The 23,987-nt window shown below is 40.0% G+C and overlaps 1 protein-coding gene across 1 annotated transcript in view; it reads left to right on the top strand.

The window, feature by feature from the left end:
• Nucleotides 1-2,166: 2,166 nt before the first annotated feature.
• ARNT2 (aryl hydrocarbon receptor nuclear translocator 2) overlaps nt 2,167-23,987 on the top strand; it is a 78,324-nt gene continuing 56,503 nt past the window's right edge. The window contains exons 1-4 of the mRNA XM_050903442.1: nt 2,167-2,276; nt 8,568-8,615; nt 14,397-14,610; nt 16,775-16,988. Coding sequence (XP_050759399.1) covers nt 2,167-2,276; nt 8,568-8,615; nt 14,397-14,610; nt 16,775-16,988 — 586 coding nt within the window. The remainder of the gene's footprint in view (nt 2,277-8,567; nt 8,616-14,396; nt 14,611-16,774; nt 16,989-23,987) is intronic.

Raw genomic sequence — 23,987 nt, 5'->3', positions numbered from 1 at the left:
GTCTTCATACATTAAAGGCTGAACATAAGAGCAGAAAAACAACTCATTCTGCCTAGCCACAACCACCTAAATTGGACATCTGATCAAAACTGACTGTCTAGGTCTCTTTGAGTTGTCAGTGGCGAGAGCAAGGGACCTATAGAAAGGTTTACTCAACCTATTTTGGATGCATCTCTAAGCATGGGATGCATAGTAGTGTAAGGATTGTGCTTTGTTTCCCTTTTAGTGATCTTTAAAGTTACCTTAAATAATTAGCTTTGGCTTTTAGACTTTTAAGAGTAGATGAATCTAACCCTTGGCCTGGTTTTTAATCATCTTTGTTTTAGATTGAGGAAAGTGAGGTTACAAGAATTTCTCATCACAATTACAAATATGGTATTGTTTTTACTCTCTTAAAATACTGCTCAGAGTTGATATGTTTTACATTTACATTGAATTGTTTTACAATTACTACTTTAAAAAAATCTGATCTCCTTGATGTTCTATACTGAAATGTGTTTCTGAGTGATAGGGACACTTTGCAGGTAGATTTATTATGGTTTTTACCATCTGCTTTACTAAATGAGTGAGCAGAGCATTTCAAAATGACCTTCGGTTCTATCCATGAAATGTGAGTTTGAATGTTCCAAGTGAATTATTGGCATTAGACCGCTAAGGGTACTTATTCTGGAAATAGTGATTTACCAGTTGTTTGGATGCTCGTGCTTTTATTTGTATGGAAATATGCTAGTCTACATTAATGTAGTGTTTTCACATAGCAGCAGCTTTAGACACAGTGGGACTTTGCATGGTGTGGTGTTGTAGGCAGAGGTCTCATTGTTTGTCCTTGCACACTTTGAAAAATATTGGATGAGTACTTGCTCTGTTGCTTTTTAGTTGAAAAGGAGTTAATAAAAGTAAATGTAGTAGAAGACATTGAAATCAGTGAACAGATAAAATGTTATTATTTGAAATGCATAATGTTGCATAATGGATTTATATAAAGTGTGGCAGAGATGAAGTGCTCTCCAGACATAATGAAAGAACATGGATTCCTGTTTCCATAATTGAAGTTCTATTCTACTTATCTGTTGGCAAAAAATAGCAGGACTTTTAAACAGATTTGCTTTCCATTAGTAAGTATATTTATCTGTAGCTCCAGATACTCCACCAAGTTTAAAAAAAAAAAGAAAAGTTGGAAATAGGATGCATTGTCTTTCAAGATAATTAAATGTTGTGACTGTAGATTTTAGCTCCAGAGTGAGTAAAGTATATCTGCATTAAAAAAGTTTTAATTGCTTACATAGTTTACAAGAGTTGCACAGAGGCAAAACATGTTTAATCCATGGGAAAAGAGAAAAGAGTATAAATACATTATATTCCACTTTTCTTTTTTGAAGCGTAATGAACTGTTATTAATAGGCTGTAAAAGTATTTGCCATTAGCAGTCTGAACACCATTGCATAAGGTGTGTTCTTGCTGTTCCTCAGATCAAAGTTTTGAGGTTTGAAGATCTCATTAACCTGTGGCTATACCCAGAGCACTGGCAGAGGGATGAATATCAGCCTGGATTTCGGGCTCGGTTCTGCTCTGCAAGGCACCACGCAGAAATACAGGAAGCCTTGGAGCTCTGCTAAGTTCATTCTGGTCCTCTGAATGCCACCAGAATATAAATAATAAAAACCAGTGTCACCTGATAATTCATCTCTGCTCTAAACTCTTGACCTCACTGGCAAATGGACAGGTTTTTGAATTTGTATTTTTCTTGGTACACTGGTACCATGATCCACAGCTTCATTTGTCTTGGGAATTCAGCTCTGCATTTCTCTACAGGGCAGTTTAACTATTGTAAAAAGTTGTTGGCCTTCATCTGACAGCCCCTCTGAGAAGTAAAATTAGAACCATTAGGTAAATTGAAATACAGAGGTACCTACCTGCGATTCTCTCTGTCTCCCGAGGCACTCGTAATGACTATTGACAGAACTGGGCTTCTTTTAAGGGAGCTGTGAATCTACTGGTCTTTGATAGGAGAGCTTTACTTTTCCTTAGAAATAAAAAGGAAAGCTTTCTCTGCTTATGTTTGAAAGGGCCTTTCTCTAATGTTGTCATCACAGGTTTTTCCTTGAAGGTAATGGATTAAAGGATTTTTTTTCCCCCGCCCTCTTTCCCTATCCCTGCATTACAGAAATGGCATCAGATATTCCTGGCTCCGTGGCCTTGCCGGTGGCACCAATGGCAAGTGGACAAGTGAGAATGGCAGGATCCATGCCTTCCAGAGGAGGAAAGCGCCGCTCTGGGTAAGCCATTTCTTTTTTTTTCAGGTCTGAAACTGGAAATGACTGGTATTGAAAAACTGAAAATGTACCTATATGTGTATGTTTATTACGTAATGTTTATGTATGTAAACTACATTATGGCATTAGTCACTGATGTTTTGTTCTTCTCTTCAATGTATCTGCTCTTCTTGCAAGATCAAACTTGCTGATAAGTGTACTGTTTGTTGTTTTGCGTGCTTCAAAAGACTTTCAGGTTTGGCAAAGCATCCAGAAACGGAGTTTGGATCCCGTGGCTGTTGTACATGTAATGAACGCATATTGCCTACATCTGTTTAATCTCAAAAGGATTTATCATGTGAATAAAGGTAGCGAGATGTGTTTTTACTTGCACATGCAGACTTACCCAACTTCATCTGACGTTTGGATTTGGAATATCTCAAATAGAGGCCTTCTGTTAAAAATGTTTTCTTTATAGTCCCAGGTATAGAAATAGCACAAGCAGTCACTCTTCAGAGATTGTGGTCTACGATATTCTAGGTCTTGCTGGAAATGCAGCATAGTCTGCTTCTGGGAGAAAGGGCCTGAATCACGTTCAGCCCTTGCACTAGCTTGAGGGCTCTGCTAAAGAAGAAAATATTTTTTATCCAACTTCAGAGGTTGGTGTGGTGTAGGGATAGTTTTTCCACATGAGATTGCTCTGTGGCAACTCATACCAATCCTCTGTGTTAGAAGAAAGGTGTGGCAAGAGCTGCAGAAGGGCAGAAAACTACTCTCGTATATTAACAAAAAACCCCTGTTTTTATCAAAGGTTGATCACAAATAATGGTCTTTAGGTGATGCTCTCTCAGAGGTATCTGATCCGAGAGCGCCTGCAAAAGAGATTGATTAGTCTTTTATTTAGCCCTAAATATGACAGTGGTAGGGCTTAACAGGATAGATAGTGAGTAAAATCTTCACTGACGGACACCTAAGGAGAAGACGTTATTCCTTGTGAGAGCTACTCTAGGGATTGTTTGCCAACGTACGTTGCCAGTTTTAGGTGTCTGCTTAAGTAGCAGTGCTGGAGTCTCAGTCCTGGAATGAATTAAGAAGGGAGAAGGTGGACCTCGCCTTGGACGCGGAGCTAAGTTGGTGTGACATGAACACTCAGGATGGTTGTTCTGAGGGAGGTTCCTTTGGACAGGACAATTTGGAGGTTTACCCCCACTGAGTGTGCTTAATATGCTGAGCTAACTGTATGAAATTGGTCTGAGAAACTCTTGAAATCTGTCTTTGACAGGCATCACATTTTTATTTTGAAACTGTTCAATGAAAAAGCCTTTTCAAACTTGCACTCAAAAGAGAAAACAAAGCATTAACATCTTTTCATTGCTACATAACGTATATAAGCTTTTGTACTTTTGAATTGCAGGGTAGTTGATCTCTTTTTTGGTCGTAAACCATGTCAACTGCGAATACCAGTTTGCAAATTACTGTTACCAAGGGTTGATGCTGGTGACTGTGAAATCTTCTGATTGTATTAAATACTGACTTGATATTAATTGAAAGCTATGTTTTAACCGTTGCATTTTAAATATCCTCATCTATTTGCAAGAAAGTGGAGTGGGGGGAGGGTGGGAGAAACATAAAATCAAATTATTTAAAATGTTTTTAACGTGCAAATTCAGTGAGTACATTAGTATAGATTTGCTGTAATACCCACAGTGGTATTTTATCTGTGCACCATAGCTCTGAACTAACAGCCCTTCTCCAAGCCTGACCTGAGGGTGCTTTTTTTTTTTTTTTTTTTGTTCAGTGTGTATGTATTCAGACCTTGAGGGAAGGAATGCCTGCTGTGTCTAATTCCTCCTAGCTTCTCTTTGAACAAAGTTGCAACTAACACTTGGTCCTTTCATTACTGTCCTGGTGATACATCTTTGTACACCTAAATCCTTGGGCATTTTAGAAATGAATGCTTTGTGTCAGACATAAAGGAATGTAGCTAGTGAACACAGTCATCTTTTCCAGCTTTGGTTATCTCTGAAAATTGTTTCTTTTCTCATAATTGCTGAGGCAAGCTGGCAGAATAATTGCTGTATGGACTTGAATGTAGATTAGTTTAAACTCATTGGCTATCCAGAAGGTGTTTCTGCCGTGTAGGCATTCAGCTTCATTGACAGCTCGGAAAAATATTTTTCCTTTCTATAAATTACACCAAGTACTTTATCGAAAAAAGTGACAGCATGTGATAATGCACTGCAGTGGTCAATGACTACCTTAGATTAATGTAAAGTCAGTTCTTTATTTAACGTGGTTTTTCTTTAGGCTTTGCTGTATTAGAGGATACGGGGCTTTTTCACCTTCCTAGGTTATCTGTACTTGGGGAGGGAGGGTTGGTGGGGTTTTTTTGCTTGGTTGGTTTACAGTTGCATTGGGTTTGTTTCAGTTCAGCGTATAGTCTTGTCTTTTCTCTGACCCAGAACTGTAAGATCTGGGGAGATCTGGGGAGGAAGAGACCTCAGCCCACCAGCCTCCCTCCCCAGTTGTACCCCCCGATATTGTACTGAACAAAAGGCTGTAGTACAGATCCCCATCTGCCTCTCAGCTGCATCTGCTCCTGATCATTCCTGCCTGCCCCCTTCCCACGCTGTATAATCATGGCAAGCCATCTTTTGACATGTCTTGGGAATTTTACATAATAATTTTGTTGCAGTGTTCAAATCCTCTCCCATCTCAATTTTTTAACCTGTGCAGGACCACCTTGTTGGAGGAGGTTTTTTTGTATGAAAATGTTTCTAATTAAAAATAAATAATTTTTTAAAAATATTTTTGTCACAGTATTTATGGTACCCACATCTTTTGAGGAAAATGTATTTTTGTAAGTACCTCATATATCAGGCCTTTTCACGATTGACATGAACAGTGTGAAGGAGGAAAACAAGATTTATGCTGTCTCTTCAAAACAAAAGAGCATAGTGCAGCTCTTTTTTAAAGTCTCTTTTTAATGGGAATTTTAAATGAAGATGAAAGATACTCTTTCTGAAACTTCTGAAATGATGTTATTTGTCTTCTTGGAGGCTGCTTCTACTGTTTTGCTAATGTGCAATATATTCTATCTAAACAGAAGATCTTATCTGTCAGAGTATGAGGAGTTTGTTGGAATATTATTTTTATATGTTCTGCTGTGTTCTGCTAAAGGTTACAACTGATTCCCTATCTTTCACTCCGCCTTGCTGTAAAGCAGACACGGTGGTTCAGGCAGGACGTTGGAATCAATGACTTTATATCTGAGATTTTGTTTCAGGTTTTGAAAGAGTTTTTTCATTTTGCGCAGTGAAATGTGAAATTAGGAAATGTGTTTATTAACAAAGATAGGACAGTGATACATTTGCTGTTGCGTTTTTACAAGTATTGACATTTTTCATGAACTTTATGTTCAATTTCTTATATTTTTTTTGTAATCTTGCATTTGGAATAAAGTCAAGGTTTTTAGGTGGTCTAACAAAGCAAAGGCATTATTTAAAGATTTAGTCTGCTACAGTCTGGTATTGCACCCTAGGCACTCAGATTCTGCTGTGATGAGCCCACTATAAATGTGGTAGTTATTACCTATGGATATTAATCCATGAAGATTTTATAAGATGAGAAGCTGATATCCAGCCTTCTGGATAAATAGGTGTGTTAGTCCCACCTTTGGAAGTAGGTATACAGCGCGGGCAGCAGGATCAAGCCTTAAACTGTCATCAGCTTCTCTGTAATTCACTGCATTATATTCCAGTAATAATAAACTAGACTAAATGAGCTAATATTTGATTTTGGGGGGAAAATCCATCTCTTAGCACTCAGCTGGAGCATTTGGCTGGAAGCTAAGAAAATCTACCAAAGCATGGGATCTCGGTGTATTGGAGGGGAAGGAAAGGAGTTACAAAATTAATCCATCCCAAATTAAAGCAGTGTCTTATTAAATCCCTGGAGAAAAGACTTTTCCCATAGGCGTTTATATTTTCTGCAGCCCTTTTCCCCCGAGCTTGAAACTAGAGGTTTCTCTCAGTTGTGTTTCGGTTGCCAGTGAAACCAGTGCAGGATACGCCTGACGTGATGCTTTTGTGAGTGGTTTCAGGTGGAGCCCGCCCAGTGCTGGCCTGAGTGCGCCCTCCGCTTGTAAACAAACAGCTCTCCTGTAACGTCGACTTTCACATTTTCGGTGTAGGTAGAAACATTGCAATTGAAATAACTCGGAAGTTTGTTCTGGAATATGTCACCTACAGGCACGTTATTATATGTGAGGAAGAAGCAGGTAGGTAAGAGGAGACCTTCGGCTCGATGATAATGCGTAAAGGTTAACTTGCTGGGAGTATTGTGTATGCAGCAGGTCCGGGGAAGTTGGGGCTGCTGGTGCCAGCGCTGAAGGCCACATTTGGGGGGACAGGGAGGAGTGCCTCGGCTGGGTGCTGCCTTGGCTGCAGGCCCGCTGGCAGGAGCCAGGGCGCTGGCCGCTGGAGGTCGGTGTTGTTCTGCGCGAGGCAGCTGAGAGGTCCCTGGCTTTGACACCGGATTTGGTGATAATTAGGTGAGCAAAAATGTAATTCCTAGTGAAAATGATGATTGCATCGAACTTAACCAAATTAAATACACATCTTTTCTTAAGACTCTTTGGGGAAAATGGTTTTCTCTCTGTTTCCTCCAGAGATGAATAATCACTGTTACCATCTGGAAAATATTATTGTGACTTTTCTAATACCGTTTCCAATTGCTGTGCTTATTTGCTGCCCTTGTCCTGATAGTACGTAGATCGCTGTGACTCAGACACATCTTTTATGGACCACTCTGTCCTGGTTACCAGAGTTAGGAAGCAAGGCAGCATTGCCTGACTGGTACTCGTGCTTCTCTGTGCTGATGTAGTTTTAGAGAGCGTTTTTACATCATTGTTCCCACACTTTGAACATACAAATCTTAATTTTTAATTGGTAGGGGTTTCTTTTAATACTGAGATAAATATTATTGTCACTTTGCAGGGTTTTTGCCTTTAATATGACTTATATCTGTTGTTAATATGGAGTGTTAGAGACATGGAATCTGTAATTGTATAAAGTTTTATTACACTGAAATGTTAGAAAGCGTAAAGTGTTAAAGAAACCCGACAAAATTGTTTGCAAAACAAAACTATGATTTCCTATCTACACAAATTACATTTAAGTGACTGATCAAGGTCTGTATATCATACTAATGTATTTTCTTATTAAAATAAATACACTAATACAATAATTGTATATGATAATTTTCTATCAGCTTGGTTCTTAGTCTACCTTAATGGCAGTCACCCCCTTATAATTGGGATATATATTTGTCCACCTCTTTTTAAAGGTATAAAAATGTATAAAATGTTTTGGAAATTATACTATTGCATAACTTTGTAGTGATTTAGTATCAGTGGGAAGGAGACAATCACACTGCCTAACATAGGAAACTAATTTAGGTGGCTCATTTAGGAAGTTAATCTTCCTAGTCTCTCTGTGTAAGAAGTGAAGCAGGAGGTTCCTGCTTTTACTGGCTCCCTGCAGGAGCCTAACTGGAGGGCTGGGATTTGGCCGGAGGAAGAGCTCGTCTCTTCCGCTGACTTAAGAAGAAGGTCTGGGACATAAACCAGGTAAGTTAGGTGCACGGTAGACCCATAGGTCATTTTAGTAATGACCACAGGAATACCACAAAGTAGTTGCCATCTGCAGACTGGCTGGTAATTTGTGTGAAATGATTGGTAATATAGGGCAAATATAAAGAATGTACCACAGTTACAATCAATAGTGGTGACGTAGATAATCCTCTTAGCAGGAAGGCTGGGAGCTTATTCTGCTCTACCTCTAACATGCTTTCTTTAGACTGGGGCAAAAATAGTGGCCTGGCGTTTATTATGTATACAGCTTTAGAACTTTGTTTTCTTTAGCCTTAATTTCAGTCCTCTAACATAGAGTCCCCACTGATTTCTGTAAACTTCCATCAGGCCTAAGAGATATTACTTCTGACCATCTCACAAGAACTGCATTTGTTTAATATTTCCTTTTATTTGTTAATTTTAACAGTGCAGATTTCTGTGGAGAAGAATAGTGATTTTTATTTTTTTTTTTTTTTTTTTTTTAAAACTTGTCTTCTTTGTGTTCCTGGTAGCTGATGAGCTACTTTTAGGGGGTCTGGAGAACATGAGCAAGACTGGAATCTACAGTCGTTAACACCTCCAGTCAAAATATAAATCAAACAAAGCTGAGAACGGCTGCCTTGAATGTTCATGTCACCATTGCCAACGTCATGATTACTGATTTGGAAATCTTGCTTTTACAGAATGGACTTCGATGATGAAGATGGGGAGGGACCCAGCAAATTTTCAAGGTGAGCATTTACAACGAGTTGGCCAAATCACTGACTTTCAGTGGAGAAAGACAGCTGTCTCACTACTGATGTTTTAAAGACGGTATGAATATGGCTGAAGAACTTGCCAACAACTTGACCTAAATTCTAGTTACTGTTTTTATCAGCTTCCTCTGCAAATTAGGCATCCTGGCAGAAATCTGCCTAATGTAGTTATTGGCTTACAAAGCTGACAGCATGTGTGTCATAATTTCACTCTGCAGCTATGTCAAATGAGAAAATTTGTGATTTTTAGCTTATTATTTCAACTGCTATAGATTAACTTTGGTTAGACATTACTGAGTTGTCTTTCTGCCACTGAAAATGAATTTTATTTGGAATTTATTTCAGATGTTAACTGCTTGTTAAGACAATATGACAGATCCTAGAGGTGTGGATTGTTTTTTTAAGATTAAAGCTCATTGTGTGCCATTAGGTGTAACTGAAGAGTAAAAATTGCCAACATAAATGTTAATTAATGTGGAATATTCTAGGCTAGAAATAAAAACAAACATTAAAGCATCATTGCCATTTTTTCACTTTTCCTTTTTTTCTGGTCACACTGTTTGCATTTTTTCATTAGAAACCAAGCAGCTGCAGTGAGGGGTAGATACTTTGAGGCGTACAGATAACTCCTGATTATCCACATTGTAACTGCAGCTCTATAGCAGCAGCCATGTTGAAACACAGCTGTCACCGTAGGATTTTAACAAGATCTTCCTAGGCAGTCTAAAAGATAAGTATGCTGGAGATGTGTCGTAACACCATATCATAACCTACTGGACAAGACCAGCAGCACCCCTGTTTAGCTGATGTCATTTACAGGAAGGATATTCCAGTCTCTGGTGTTAAAACTGGTGATCTGAGGGCTAGTCCTAATGTTTGCTAGAAGATACATGTTAAGGGAACAAGATTTGTGAAGAATGTGACCTGATTTGTGCCTGCATAAGCGTCAGGGTTTCTAGGCACACTGGTGCATGTGCGTTGGTCTCTCTCCATCTTGGCTTCAGCCTTTCAAAGTTTGGTGGTGGGGAGAGCCAATACTTCCATTATTTTTATTGGAGAGGTATGCTGTGCTGTGTTTAGACTCAATTGATTTTAGATGTCAGATCAAAATCTGATATTTAAATCTTAAATGCTGTAAAAAACCCAGATTGTTCTGCTTTTAGAGAGTACAGAAAAACAGTGCAGAGACTCCCAGGGCCATGTTCAGACATCTTCTTCTAGTTGTGCCCTCCTTTTAGGACTTTCCTTCTCCAAATTGCTCACGTGACTGATTCCTGGCTTGTCTCAGTCAAAATTATTTGGTTAGCAAAGAAATGCTGTTTAAATGTTTAAGCTAACCCAGCTGGCTTTGACTGAAGTGCCTGAAGAAGCATGCACGCAGAGAGGTCAGCTGGGAGACTGGAAGGGAGAAAACAGTAGTTGGAGACAATAACATCTTCAGCCCCGCCAACCAGACAAGGATGAGTAGACAAGCCCCAAGCTAGTGGGAGCACAGGAGGTAGTGGTGTTAGTACGGTACTCCACGTGAGTTAACACACCTTGCTTCTCAGGGACTTCCAAGCCAGCTCAGGTATCTCTGCATGGCATCTCATCATCACATGGAGTATGCATGTACTTCTTACATAACGGCATGTGGCCATTCCTCATTGAATCTGTCTTTTTGTTTAAAATTTTTTGGGCTCAGTCTGTTCTCTGGGCAGAGTCAAGTGGAATAAAGTGGCGTTTTCACTTGAATGTTTTGAGGGTGCTGGTGTTAAACACAACATAGAAAGAAATACAGCTCAAGTCTCGCTTAAGCTTTGTCTTCAGCGTTTGAATGAGTCTTAATGAGGCAGGAAAATAGGAAACCTCATAGAGGAACTTGCACAGTTGGGGTACTTAAAATTAGTTTTAATTCATTTGAGAAGGAAAAAAGGAAAAGTTCATTATTAGTTTTTTAGAAGAGAAAAGATGCTTAATTATGCTGTATTACTTTGTTAGCTAATACATAGGACCTTCATAGGCTGTCGTTATAAATTACATCATTTTGGAAAGGGATAATTCTAATACAAAATCTCACTTGACTATTCTTGGACAGTAATACTCTTCACTTCTAGAAAGGCCATTAGCCTTATTTTTGCATTTTTGAAAACCTACATTTTCTGTTTTGGAACAAGCAATTTGGTTTCTCCAAAAGTAAGATCTTTTTCAAACAAATGCATCTTTTTGTAACTATGCTAGCAAAATCTAATTTCAAATGATTAGTATGTTTTTAGGAAAGGGAAAGGAGGAGCAGCATGTCATTTTTTAGTGAAATGTCGTATTGCTGCCTGTCTCTGGGACAATGCTTCAGAAACAGTGAAGCTTTAATCCCACAGGGCAAAAGTCCCATTGATCTGGATTTCCTCCATAAAGTTGCTGCCGATACACCGCACATACCTGTTTGGGCATCTAACTTCTGTTGATTTGGGTAGGAATGAGGTACCTGTTTACTTCTAGGGATTTAAGCCAGTTTTAATTTCATTTCTATTTACCCAGCACTTTCATCTGCCTGACTGACTTCTGCCAGTCTTCCCAACAGACGGTGCGGTGTCTGTACCTACTAGAGTTTTTTTCTGAAGGCGTCCTTATATAATGCATTACACTTAAGTGCGTGTCTCTGCCCTCCCATGTTATCTGTAGACCATCAGTGCCCTCTACTGAATGGAGTGAGTTGTGGTTGCAATCTGGAAAAGATACAGCTCTTTCACTTCCAACACAGCAATGAATATTTTGTGGGCTGCTGTCGATAAAAGCTCAATGGTGTTTTCTGTAATGGTGCTGGTTGTTAAGTTTCCCAAGCAATGAGTGTATGTCAAAGTCTTTGCATAAATCCACTGAAATGTGTCTCCAACTTTTTTAAATATACAAATGAAGCTTTTGAATTGGCATGGCTTGGAAGTTTCATCAGACTCTGCGTTTTCTTTGCTTTATCATTCTCATGCCCTCATTTTTCTTGCTGTTATTTGTAATAGTTGGCAGCTGTGAACCTCTTTGCTTTTTGCTGTGTGTTGACTATCATGCAATGCATAACCCTTGTGGATTTACTTACTATCTTTTGTTTTTAGGTATGATGGTGATCAAATCTCTGGTGATAAGGAAAAGTTTGCAAGGTAGGCGTGTTCTGTAGAGCTCTTCTGCTGAGAGAAAAGAGGGGGATGTTCGTGTCCAAAAAATCTCAGTACGTGTGCCTTAGCTTAGAGAGCTGGTTATTTTGTTTCTAGGTGGGACGATGATCAAAGTACTGCTGACACAGAAAGGATGGCCAGGTAGGAAAAAGGAAAATCGAATATGGTTTGCCCCCATTTTTATTTTATATGATGCCGTTCTGACTGATCAAAAGTCAGGAGGGTTGGCTGCTCCAAAAATGCTTGAAATCAGAAATACTAACCTTGGACCTAAGTGGGTTTGGATCAGCTCCCGCAGTCTCGCAAAATGTAACGTCCCTCCAAAATTTCCATGTAAAAACAAAGTTAGAAATGACAAAATTAGGACATCATTCCGTAGACATGTTTATGAATGCCAGGGTTCCTAGGGCAGACACTTCTGGAAGAGGAGCACAGCCCCTCTTTTTCTTCTAAGGGTTTAAATTTGAACTAGTTTCAGGAAGGTTTCAGGGTTTTGTTTGCTTGAATGTTTTCGTGACCAGTTGATTAACATACTATTACTTTATAGCTTTTATGATCATAAATGAAGTGGACTGTTAAGTATTCTTCTGTTTCTTCTCAGGAATTTTTGCAATCTCTTTGTTTACTCTTTATAATGGTTGTTTTCAATGTTCAGGAGTATTAAAATACTTTAGTGGCAGACAATGTAATATGTATTTGTAAATGTAAAATATATGTTGAATATATGTGTTCTTTGTCTCTCTCTCTCTTGTTGATCACAATTTCTGTGAAAATGCTGAACTTAGAGCAAGCTTTCATCATGTAAAAATGCATGTACACACATGTGCTGTTATGTACATGTGCATTGTCACACAAGCTGTTCTGCTTGTGTATGTGTATACGATCCACTCTCACAGGCACTGTTCTCTCCTACATCTGTGCAGACCCACACAAAGGCTGTTTATCAGCCATTTGAAATGGAAAGGTTCACTATTACGGTGTAATAGATAGTTAAGTAGATAGTGACCTTAACCAAGGAACTGGCTGTAATTTACTGAATGACCATGAGCTATCATTGCAGGGACCCATAGCTGGATTTCCTGAATATCAGATAGTAAGCATAGGCATGAGCAGAAATAATAACTCTGCATGCAGCCTTAACAAGTGGTATTTTTGGAGACAATGCCTCATGCATATAACACCTATATGTGCAGGGGCAGGATACACGTTGTAAAGGAGGGCAAGCCTGTGCATTCCTCCGTTTCAAGAAGCAACATACAACTACAACTCGGATTCTTTCCTGCAGTTTAAGAAAAGGCTCCATTGTTAAAAGTAGCCAAAAAGTGTGCCAAGCCTAGCTTCTACTTTCATGATCAGTCTGTAACAGTCAGCTCCAAAGAATGTTGCAGTTTCTTTTAATGTTGTGTTATCATACCAGTCAATGCTGGTGGACTTTCCGAGTGATCACCTTTCACATCTTGTTGGATCAGCCAGCGATCCCACAAGAAAATGCCATGCACAGCTCATTGAAATCAGTGGAAGATGCTGCTTTGACATCTGAAGCATCACGTACCTGTCGTGTACTTGTATTTAGCTGCCACCTGACAGGTACAGTATGGGAAAAATAAGTGCTAGGCACTGAAGCATTCTAGGTCCATTTGGACCATTTCAGATGTATATATTGGTGTAATTCCTTAATAGTGATCAAGCAATGGTGATTTACAGTATGGGAAAACTGAACTCCCAGATCTTCAGTTCTGAAAGATTTTGGTGACTGTCCGTTCTGAGAATTCTCAAATCTGACTCACCAACTCAGTCATATGTTTGCTATAAAGGATGAGAACATTAGAGCTCAGCCCAAAGTGGGGCAGCGTCAAGTACTTGTCATTGTTATTTCCCTGCTGTGCTAGATTGTTCTCGAACATAAATTCTGATCTATGCCTGACAAGCGAGATGTTTACTTGCTGTCTTTCGTACTCATTTTATTTATTTACTGGGGGTTTTTTTGTATATATGGTTATACCATATATGGCCTCAGTCCTGCAGTCTGATCCTGTAGGTGTGCAGTGTCTCCCTACAGTGATGTGGGACGTTCCACACAGCATTACAGGACTGGAGAGCTGTGTTGTCACTGAGTGGGGTTTTTTGTAAGTCAGCGCTGACACTTACTGCTGACTTGATCCAGCTGTTAGTGAGAGATTTCCTCTAAAAGAGACCTTTTATAAGCAGATCCAACACCTTGAGCAAGGACTGGAAGCTGTGAGATGCATCACAGCAAATTTGGGAGTTTGGCTGGAGTTGGCAGTTTTCAGTTCCTCACATCTTTCTACTTCATTTTTTGTCCTTAAACCAAAGGAGATTAAACTGGTTAAGAGATTAAGGCCACAAGCCAATAGCTAGAAATATGGGTTCTTTTCACAGCTGTGGGCAAATCATATTTATCCTTCTGTGGCCTGGATTTTCTGTCTATAAACCGAGGGATAATAGTGCTTAGCTTTGTAAAGCACTTTGCTTTCCTGGGGTGAAAACAGCAAAACAAGTGTGAAGTATTATGATTTGTTACCTCCAATTGAAATTCTTACACTGATCATGTCTGCTTTTCTGTTGGTTTGGTGTTTCTTTAAATGTTCAGGGAGAATCATAGTGAAATTGAGAGACGCAGGAGAAATAAGATGACACAGTACATCACTGAACTGTCTGATATGGTGCCCACTTGTAGCGCGTTGGCTCGTAAGCCTGACAAGTTGACAATTCTTCGGATGGCCGTTTCACACATGAAATCAATGAGAGGCACTGGAAACAAATCTACTGATGGAGCTTACAAGCCTTCGTTTCTTACAGAACAGGTAGATTTTTTGCAAATGTCTCTCTTCTCTGGTTTGTGATCTTAAAAGATGTGAGGAAATGCTAAGAGAAGTAGAGTCTCAGCTTGATCCTTGGCTGTTGTGTAGTAACTGGTACAAGCTACATATCCAAGATGTGAATACAGACAATTTTTTGTGACTGTTTGGACTGGATCTTAACTATATGACAAATCTTTCTCTCTGAAGCAGCGAAATGGGTGTTTTTGTCATTGAGGTCTGTCTGTCTGAAAAGCAAGTCACTTGCTGCCTCTTGTCACTGGAAAGGAGTTTTCACGTCCAGAACTGGGTTCTTCCCATCCTAACAAAGATTCTCTAAAATAGATAAAAATGAATGGGGAAAGACCTGCCTCTTCCTCCTGGATTTAGAGGAAGGTTAAAAACATTGTTTAATCTTAATGCCTAAGTTCCCGGCAGCTGAACTAGGCAGAGATGAATCCCATCTGTACTGGCTGAGGTACTTCCTTGGTTACATTTTTGATGGAAGAAGGAAGATGCACCCAGTGGTCAAAGGAAAACTGTTTAACTGAGCACACTGAAAATTCCTGCCACCTTCATTGTTTTCAGAGTGCTATGGGTGTAATGTGCATTTTTGTGGTCGGAATGATTTAAGCACTTACACATGTAAGTTATGGCTAGAGGCAATACTTCTTTCTATTAGAGAAACAGCAGCTGCTGCTGACCTCTCAGTGTTCACGTCTCTACTTCTGGCTTTCCTGAAGTGTGTTTCTGGAGGGACTGTGCCATTCAGCTGGTAGTTGGTAGGGTCACTTCTCATTGCAACTTCTTGGGTTTTTTTGAACCTTGCAGAATGACAGAGTTCATCTTTGTTAATAATGTATGCAAACCAGATCTTATTATCTTCTGTATAGTGCAGCAAGCTATGCAATGAGGTTTTTTATTTAGTAAGTGGTTCAGAATTGATACGCTTTCTCTACAACAAAGCAGCAGAAGTTGACGATCTGTTAAGTGTTTCTTGAGATGAGTTATCTGTTTCTTTAGTAGAATTTACAAGATTGTGATCCTTACCTTATCACCTAATATCTGCCACTTGCACACTAGCTGTGCTGAGCTATCTAACCTGGAATGGGACTGAGATTGTCCAAAGCTCTCTGAGTTCCAGATGCAGTACGTTAACAAGCTCTGGTGGTCACTGGAGCCACCAAGCAAAGGCTGTTTGAGCTTGTTTCCCAGGAGTTGGAGTGGTAGTTGTCATCCTTTCCCGTGAGAGGTTTTCAAGCTCTGTTAAGCAAGGGTAGCGTTTCTGTGTGATGCATACAAACACCTGTTTGCATGTGCAATTCAAGGTATTGGGTGTCTAGACCCAGTGTCTGAAAGCGAGGGACAGAAATACCTTGCTTTAAAGGCCTACGGTCCCCCTTCCAGTCCCCAGGTGGGGTCAGGGCTCTGGGTGCTGCATCTCAGGCGGATGTGTGGGTGTCTCAGGACAGAAGTACCCAGGATGATGAGCAGGGGACCATGTAAAGAAAAGGCCAAAGACAGGGGTGTTCCAGACCCTTTGGATCGCTGAGGCTTCATATTCACAGGCTGGAAAAGGAAAGCAAGAAGCGATACAACCTTCTTGTGTAGTGGCTGGGGCCCCCTAATGGGAGGGGAGGCTGGGGATTCCTGTTCTTGTTCCCATTACACTTTCTGCCTTTTATCCAGTGGCTGTTTAATTTACAAACAGAGCTCATCCTGAGGGGAAAAAGAAAAAAAAACAAACCAGAAAGACTTGTTGGTTTCTTTCCAATTAAATTATTCAGGACGTTTAATTAAGGGATGAGTTTGCCATATGAGTTATAGCTGTTCATTTCCTCTGTTTGTGCTCTGAAATAACTTTTTATTTTTTTAATGTTAGATGCCTATCACACAATATGCAGTGAGTTTTAGTAACAATTTTCCTAAAGTGCATTGAGATCACCAGATGAAAGGCAATAAGGGAAAACAAAGTTTGTTATTAAGATCAGCAATTTATGGCTTGCTGCAAGTTTGGTTGTGTTGTTACATCAATACTACAGCGAAAATTTCCGCCTAGGTTGTGATCAGCTACTAAGATCACAAGAAAACAATATTCTTTGGCAGTGACAGATGTGTTATTTAATTCCCTTTTCTTGCTGGCATTCTAATCAAATCCTTTCTTCGGAAGGAACTGAAACATCTTATCCTGGAGGCTGCAGATGGGTTCCTGTTTGTAGTTGCAGCTGAGACGGGAAGAGTGATCTACGTATCAGACTCTGTGACTCCCGTGCTGAACCAGCCACAGTCTGAATGGTTTGGCAGCACTTTGTACGAACAGGTTCATCCAGACGATGTGGAAAAGCTGCGAGAGCAACTATGTACATCCGAAAACTCTATGACAGGTCAGATATGTCTGATGTATGGTTCTGTGTGTTATGGATCCCTGCAGAGTTTTCCTGGCATTCAAAATGCCTGGTTTAAAAATCTGGTAAAAATGAAATTCAGCAAGATTAAACTGCATTTTCTTGCAGGCAGGGTAGTAATATAAATCTTGTTTTGCATGACTACATTTTGCTTTGTATTTGTTTGTCTTCAGTCAAACCACCTTCACGTAGCTCTGCATTCAAACTTCTGGCTTGGGTAAGTTTGGAATCTGGATTGTTTTCAGGCTTGGTCTGGAAATCTAGATTGTTTTCCTTTCATCCTCAATGAACTTGTGACTTCTTTACAAATATGTGTTTCTTTAGGGCAGTGTTTATTTTGAAGGCAAAAAGCATACTTTAGACTTTTCCATTTTCATAAAAGTTCCTTGCGGTTTGCTAACGGGAATCCTGGGGAAAAAATCCAGTGTTTGGCAGCTGAAAATCTAGTGGATTTTAAATGGGAGGCTTGCTCCTGTAGCAGGGGTGTAAGTTAGCTGTAAGTTGACTACCTATCATTTTGCATGTAGAACTAAACCATATTCATATCTTCAGTATAACTCTGGCTTTTACAGTTATTCATGCCTAAGACTGCCAATAGGGAACTACCCTTGTCTTTAATAGGATACCTGTATGCTAGAGCTATGAGAATGAGCTAAATCCTGTTTTAACTCAAACTTGGAAAGGAGGAAACCCAACTTCTCTCTTTATTCTTCCACATAGTATGTTTATAGCTAAAGGAAAAAAGCTAGGGGAAGGTATTTATAACAAAATCCCGATCCATGGAAAAGTCACATAATTTCTCCTTGCTTTAGTAATTCAGAATTCTGACCTGGTTTGCTGGAAGTTTTTTTGTGTTTCATAACTCAAAGGACAGCGATCCAGTTTTGAGTGAATCTGCACACTGTTTACAGCTTCCATGTCAAAACAGTGCCAAATTCATGATTTCCTGTGGTTTGAATGTGATGTGGTTTTGGCAGAGCTTTCGTGTCTTCAAATTGGAAACTCAAAGCAAAGTTCTGTGGTGAAAATCCAGATGGATCGAAACCAGGTGAACAGGGGAACCTGTGCAGAGCAAAACAGCTGAGTTTCATACCACGAGACTTGCAAAAGAGCACAACCTCTGTTTTTATTATGTAGCATGTAATACATTTTAACGTACGTACCATCTTGCTCCAAGAAGCAATTACTCCAGAGCCTCAGTGAACATTCACGTTTTGACTTCCAAAAGTGCTCCGTTATGGGGCTTAACCTGCTCAAACTAGAGCAGGTCTAGACAAATTCAGAGCACTTCTGAAAACCCAACTCTGTATTTTTTCCAGTTTTAACTATGTGCTTTTCTTTTACACTGAATTAATCTGTAGCCAGTGGAAAGAGAAGTTCAAATAATAGTATTTATAGGGCTAAATCTTTTCCCTGCCTGAGTCTTTTGGAGTTGTCAGATTGACACAGAAGGCCCGTAAATCTTCTGTACATGGACAGCTGCACATTTTCCCAGTGCGCGGAAAGCATCAGCCTGTTCAGAGCCATGGTAGCCTGCTTAGCTACACTCCTGAAGCTGCAGAGGCAGGCTGGATGTAGAAAGGTGCTTTTTAGGGACTGGAGAGTGTGTATAGTTACAACTGTTCCAAGCAAGTGCAAGTAGAAACAGTGCGTAATTGGCCCTAACTATATGGGGCACATTGTGTGAGTTTTCCTTTACAAAGTTATTGTGGTTACATGTACAGTGCAATTTTTTGGCCAGCTGAACGTCTCGCAAGCCGTAAACACAATCATCAGTCTGCTTCTGAATCAAGCATAGACATGGAGTTGTATGTACATCATCTCTCATAAGATCATCATAGAACAGATTTTTAAGGTGTCTGCTGCATTTTTCTAGCTTTTTAATAAAATTAGTGTAAAGCAAGTGACATCATAATATAGTCCTGCTTTTTCAGTAGTTTTGTTCTAAAGATGTGACTGGTGAAGTACATTTAGTTAGTATACTAGTAGTTTTGTCAGTCTGTGGAGCATATAGATAGACAGAAAGCTCTAGATTTGTTATATTAAATTTGCATTTCATTGACCCTGTAAGGTACCATTAAATAAGAGAAGCAGTCTTCTATAAGGACTGTCAGTCCAGCATCAATTTGCTTATAAACAGCATGCAGCAGGACTTCAGCAGCATCACTCTCGTTCCTTTGAGATACCTTTCTGGGAGCAAGGTGTTTCTAGAGTCTGTTCAACCAGTTACACTTTCCTTCATGTAACACAAGCCATATTGAGAGTAGCAGCTTTGTAACAGGTAGGAATAAAACAAAATATTGCAGTGAACAGAAATAATGAGTGCCTTAGTGACGTTTTAAAAGAAGTCAAGTAGGCAAATGCACTTCCTTTGAGTCAAATCAAACCATTTGGGTAGCCCCCAAGTCTCTCTTGGCTTTCCAAAGTTATGTTTTATGCAGAACAAAGGGCAATGCAGAGCTTGAAAGAGATGCAAACCGCAAGCCAGCCAGCTGCATTTGACATTTTTCCTGCTCAAAGTGAAGTTCACTGCAGGCAGCAGGAAAATCCTCATCTTTTAGTGACCTCTGGCTGTTGAGCACAGGATCTGCTTAGTGAAAAGAAGAGATTTGCAGGTGAAAGTGTAATGATATGTTATGATTTTTAATGTTGCTCTCTTCCTCATCTTCTCAGGGTCCATTTTCTCAACCCTATAACCTTCTCCTTCAGCCCTTGAACTGGGGAAGCAACGACAGCATCTTGACAAAGGAGAAACTTCACTTGACTTGCATCAGATCAGAGCAATGTCCTTTGGTTATATTTGTTTGTCCTGTTACAAGCGCTGATCATTAGTGCTACATTGCTGGGGTTTTCCCAGCACCTCCTGGCAATCCTGCTACCCAGACGAGCTGCTCCAGACCCCGAGAACTTGGGAGGCTGCCACTGCCAAAGGGGAGTGACAGAGAACAAGCCGGTGGAGAAAGCAGGCTCCCTCTCACACTTCTGCCCCCAGGAATAAGACTGGGACTGGGGCTGTGGTTGCATGAGCGTTTCTTTGGCAGTCACACCAGCTTCTGCAATCCTCACCTCATCTCACCCTCTCCTCCTTTGGCATTTATGTGGTACTACAATGAGTCACGTCAAGGGGGCTGACCCAGCCGAAAGCGAAGTTAAGCCAAAACCCCTTGTTTTTGGTAGAGACAGCTCTTTGGCCCGCTTTATTATAGGGTTGCTTGAACTCTTTGTGCTAATACCAAAGAGAAGCAGGGAGTGAATAGTTAAGGGTAAGGAGAGGACAGGACTTGAGGAGCAGTAAAAGCATATGCCAAATTGAAGTGGCTGTTTAACTATGGCCTAAACCACGTAGTGTGTTTGGGGATTTAACTGCTTGCTCTATTTTTAACTCTCAGGATATGGGGAAGGATGGATAGTTTCTATTCCATTTTATATCCTTGGAGATTTTATTCCCTGGAAATGGAACAATTGTCTGGTTGTTTATTGTACATTAATTGCTAACACATTGTAGCAATAGGAAAGCTGAACTGTGAAGTATATGTATGGTTTGAAATGCTCTAGAAAAGACAGCAGCCGAGACTTGATGATAGCAACAAATAGTGCTCCCAAGAAGTCTTTACATGCGTCATGGGCATGATTAATCAGAATGGGGCAGATATGCAGAGTAATAATTTATTTTCCGTCTTTCTTCTTGGAAATCTGCAGATAGGAAAACAAATCACTTCAAATATGGATGAAGATCAGATCCCACAGTAGGATCCATTAGCAAAGACCTCTTTGCCCTTAGGATGCACTGATGAAACTTGATGGATGTTGAGTTCAGATGCAGGTTCAGAGTTGGAAGTTGTGAAGGGCTGACTAACACACAGCACGGAGGAATCCTAATGCAAGCGAGAGCCTCTAAACAGCTGCAGACAACAAATCTCTGATGGCGCAGAGAACAGACAGAACTTAGATTTAAGTGCAAAGAAAAACAGCTTTTGAAGAATACCTCTGCTACATTTACTCTCCAAAAAATGACTCAGCAAGTATTGTAGTAGACTGTCCGTCTGTTAAAATATAGTGTTGCAGAACACTTTGCCAGGCTGATTTCTACCAGTCTAATTCTCCATAAGCAGTTCATGAAAGAGTAGAATGAGGAATATAGATACCTGTGTATGGTTGCCTGGAAATACTCCAAGTGATTCCATGATGTGTCTGAGATATGCTTGTCAAGGCTGTGAGGTCCCTGTTCCTGCAGCCAGCATCTCCAGTGCAAATGGGAAACACCCAAGTTTATTATGTTCAATTCTGAGCTCCAAGCAGCACAGCACATCGTAATCCAGCTATAACATCTTCCTTCAGCCTCACTTTCTATAGCTAAGGAGAGACAGGGAGCAGCATATGTAATCCCATCCATGGCACAAAGCCTCCTCGGGACATTCAGGATCAGGAGGAGTCCTTGCAAACTGTTTTAGCTGAGTAGTTAAGGGGTGCTGAAACTGCGGACCTGTGACTGCAAGAAAATGATGAGAACCAGAACCTCCACAGCTTTCATTTTCAAGTGATTTAAAAATGACTAAGTCAATTTACTTGCTAGCTGAAAAAGATTAATTGAGGTTACTCCTGGACAGAACTTGTATGCCAAGTTTAATCTTGGCATGATATTTTATTGCCGTATTTTATAAGTACAAAAAAAGTAGAACTTTATGATGGAAATGGTGACTGACCACAGCAAAAGTTGAGCTGATAGGTACCTTTGTAGAAGAAAAGACCATTGTGTGTCAATTGACTGTGATTCATGAATATTATGGAAACATCACTCCATGTTACACAGGCAGAGATTTGGATTGGGGAAACTGTCTCACGGAACCTTCAAATAATATGTTGTCTTGCAATGATGGTTTCAGCATATGCCGTTTTCTGTCCAACTGCAAAGCTTTCTGTTACCAAGCAGAGTTTGTAGACACAGCCACAAAATCCGGATGCTGTAGATAAAGTCAATTGTCTGTAAAAATGAGAAAAATAGTGTTAAACTCAAAAGAGGGCAGTGCCAGAGACCAGTGGAGAAGCAAAGGAAAGCTTTCCACAGCAGTGAACAGGTGGGAAATGCTCAACAAACGGTAAATAACTATGTGAAAGAGAAGATTAGGAGTAACTTCTCTCTACAACAGATACTCTTCCTGAAAATCAGTGCAGGAGTTTTTGCACTGTGAGCTGTCTTATACTTCCATGTCTATTTTCCAACTCTGATTTCTGCATGATCTTTCTTAGAAGAAAGGGAATTCTTCTCATACACACAGCCAGCCAGAGAATGCAAATGTGTTCTTATTCCTGATCACTGTTTTGAACTCTGACTTGAATTAATGATTTAGGAGAGACTCCAACTGATACAGAGAAGAGCTGGATGAGACTCCTATTTGGCTTCATGTGCAAAATTCTCTGAAGACATTCAAAGACTAAGTTGAGGCATGACCAGGAACTCAGTCCTGGTAAATACAATTCTGATATGCCTTAAATGTCATCATCAGTAACAGTAAAATTCACATCTAATGAAAAAGTAATATATTATCAAAACATTTAATTAATGGGATGACTTCTGCGCTATATTAGCAAACCAGGGAGCTTCTCCTCATCCAGTTGAAAATTGGATCAGCCTATTTATTTAAAAAAAAAAAAAAAAAGGGTAAAAAGGTCTATTTTAGGTATTGGTGCCAAAAATTTTATATCAGAAATACATTGTCAGATGCTCTGTCTTCCCTGTGTCTTTCGTAGTAATTAAGATACTTGCCAAAGATGGATGCTTTTCTACCCAGAGCTCTTAACTGTCCGGGGAGGGGGGGGGGGGCAAAAAAAAAAATCCTTTTTGTTCAGAGAAGTGTGTCCTTGCTGAGACAGTTGACAAAATAAGGAGCTGCAGTAAAGCTCCTTTGGGACTTTGTTCTCTAGCCTTTGGTTCTGAAGAGCACATTTATCAGAGGTTTATGCATCGGAAAGGTACTCTGCATGTAAAGGGCTGTTGCAACTGACAGCACTTGATTTCTTTATTTTTTTTACTTCCGTCTGTGAACTCTTTTAAGTACATGAACCCTAAAGAACCATCTGTCTCTGAAATGTGCCCAGCCCAGCAGCTTAGGAAGTCAGAGTACAGAGAATTAAAACCAGATCTCAGTATTTTAGATTTTAACATCTTAGTGCAGGATGACTGACCTAGTAAGACTGTTAGCCTCTAGGCAGGCAGGGAATGAGTTGTGTAATTTTTTGTTTATAGAGAGAGTTAATAGCTACTTGTGCTTTTTATCTCAGGATAAAACAGTGGTTCATCATCAGCTGTTTTCACTGAATGTCCAAGAAACGTAACAACCTGTAGGATGAAGACGAGCAGGCATCCAGTAAACACCACACAACAAAGCAGGCAGGATGGGGCGGAGAGAAAGTTTCCATATACATGATATGAGATGTCCTGAAATCTTTTATGGCTCTGCTCGACTGTCTGAAACTTGACTCTTAATATTTTATGGGATTTTCCACCCCCCCACACTCATACCCACACCTCCCCACTTTATTCCTTAAAAGGGTGGAGGCTGGAGTCAGCTGTGCCAGGGTTATTGCACCTGCAATGGAAGGGAACAGAGATTTTTGAAAATAGAAGCTTCAGCACTGAGGTGGTCCTGAAAAAGAGGGGACAACTCTTGAAACATACTGCCATGTATAGAATATGTATGAGTGATTCATGTGAACAGAGTATTTCAGGTTTCTGTCTGGTTTTACTGTAGAAAAAGCCAATTTTGGCAAGGCATCTTTTCCTATTTTAAGTGTGAAGTCTTGGAAGAGATTTGGCTCGTTGCTGACAACTACCAAATCACCATGTGATACCTGTTTTTCAGCAAAGTTATGTGGTCCCACTGGCATTGTGGAGAGTGAAGAGGATGTTTCAGATGTAAGACTTTCCATACACACCAGCCTGTTGCCGTGCCATTGTTCCAAAGAAAAAAATCTGCCCAC

This window comes from Gymnogyps californianus, chromosome 11 (genome assembly GCF_018139145.2).
Source record: "Gymnogyps californianus isolate 813 chromosome 11, ASM1813914v2, whole genome shotgun sequence".
NCBI lineage: Eukaryota > Metazoa > Chordata > Aves > Accipitriformes > Cathartidae > Gymnogyps > Gymnogyps californianus.
The sequence above is the reverse complement of the archived record's forward strand: the minus strand, read 5'-3'. Positions and strand labels throughout refer to the sequence as shown.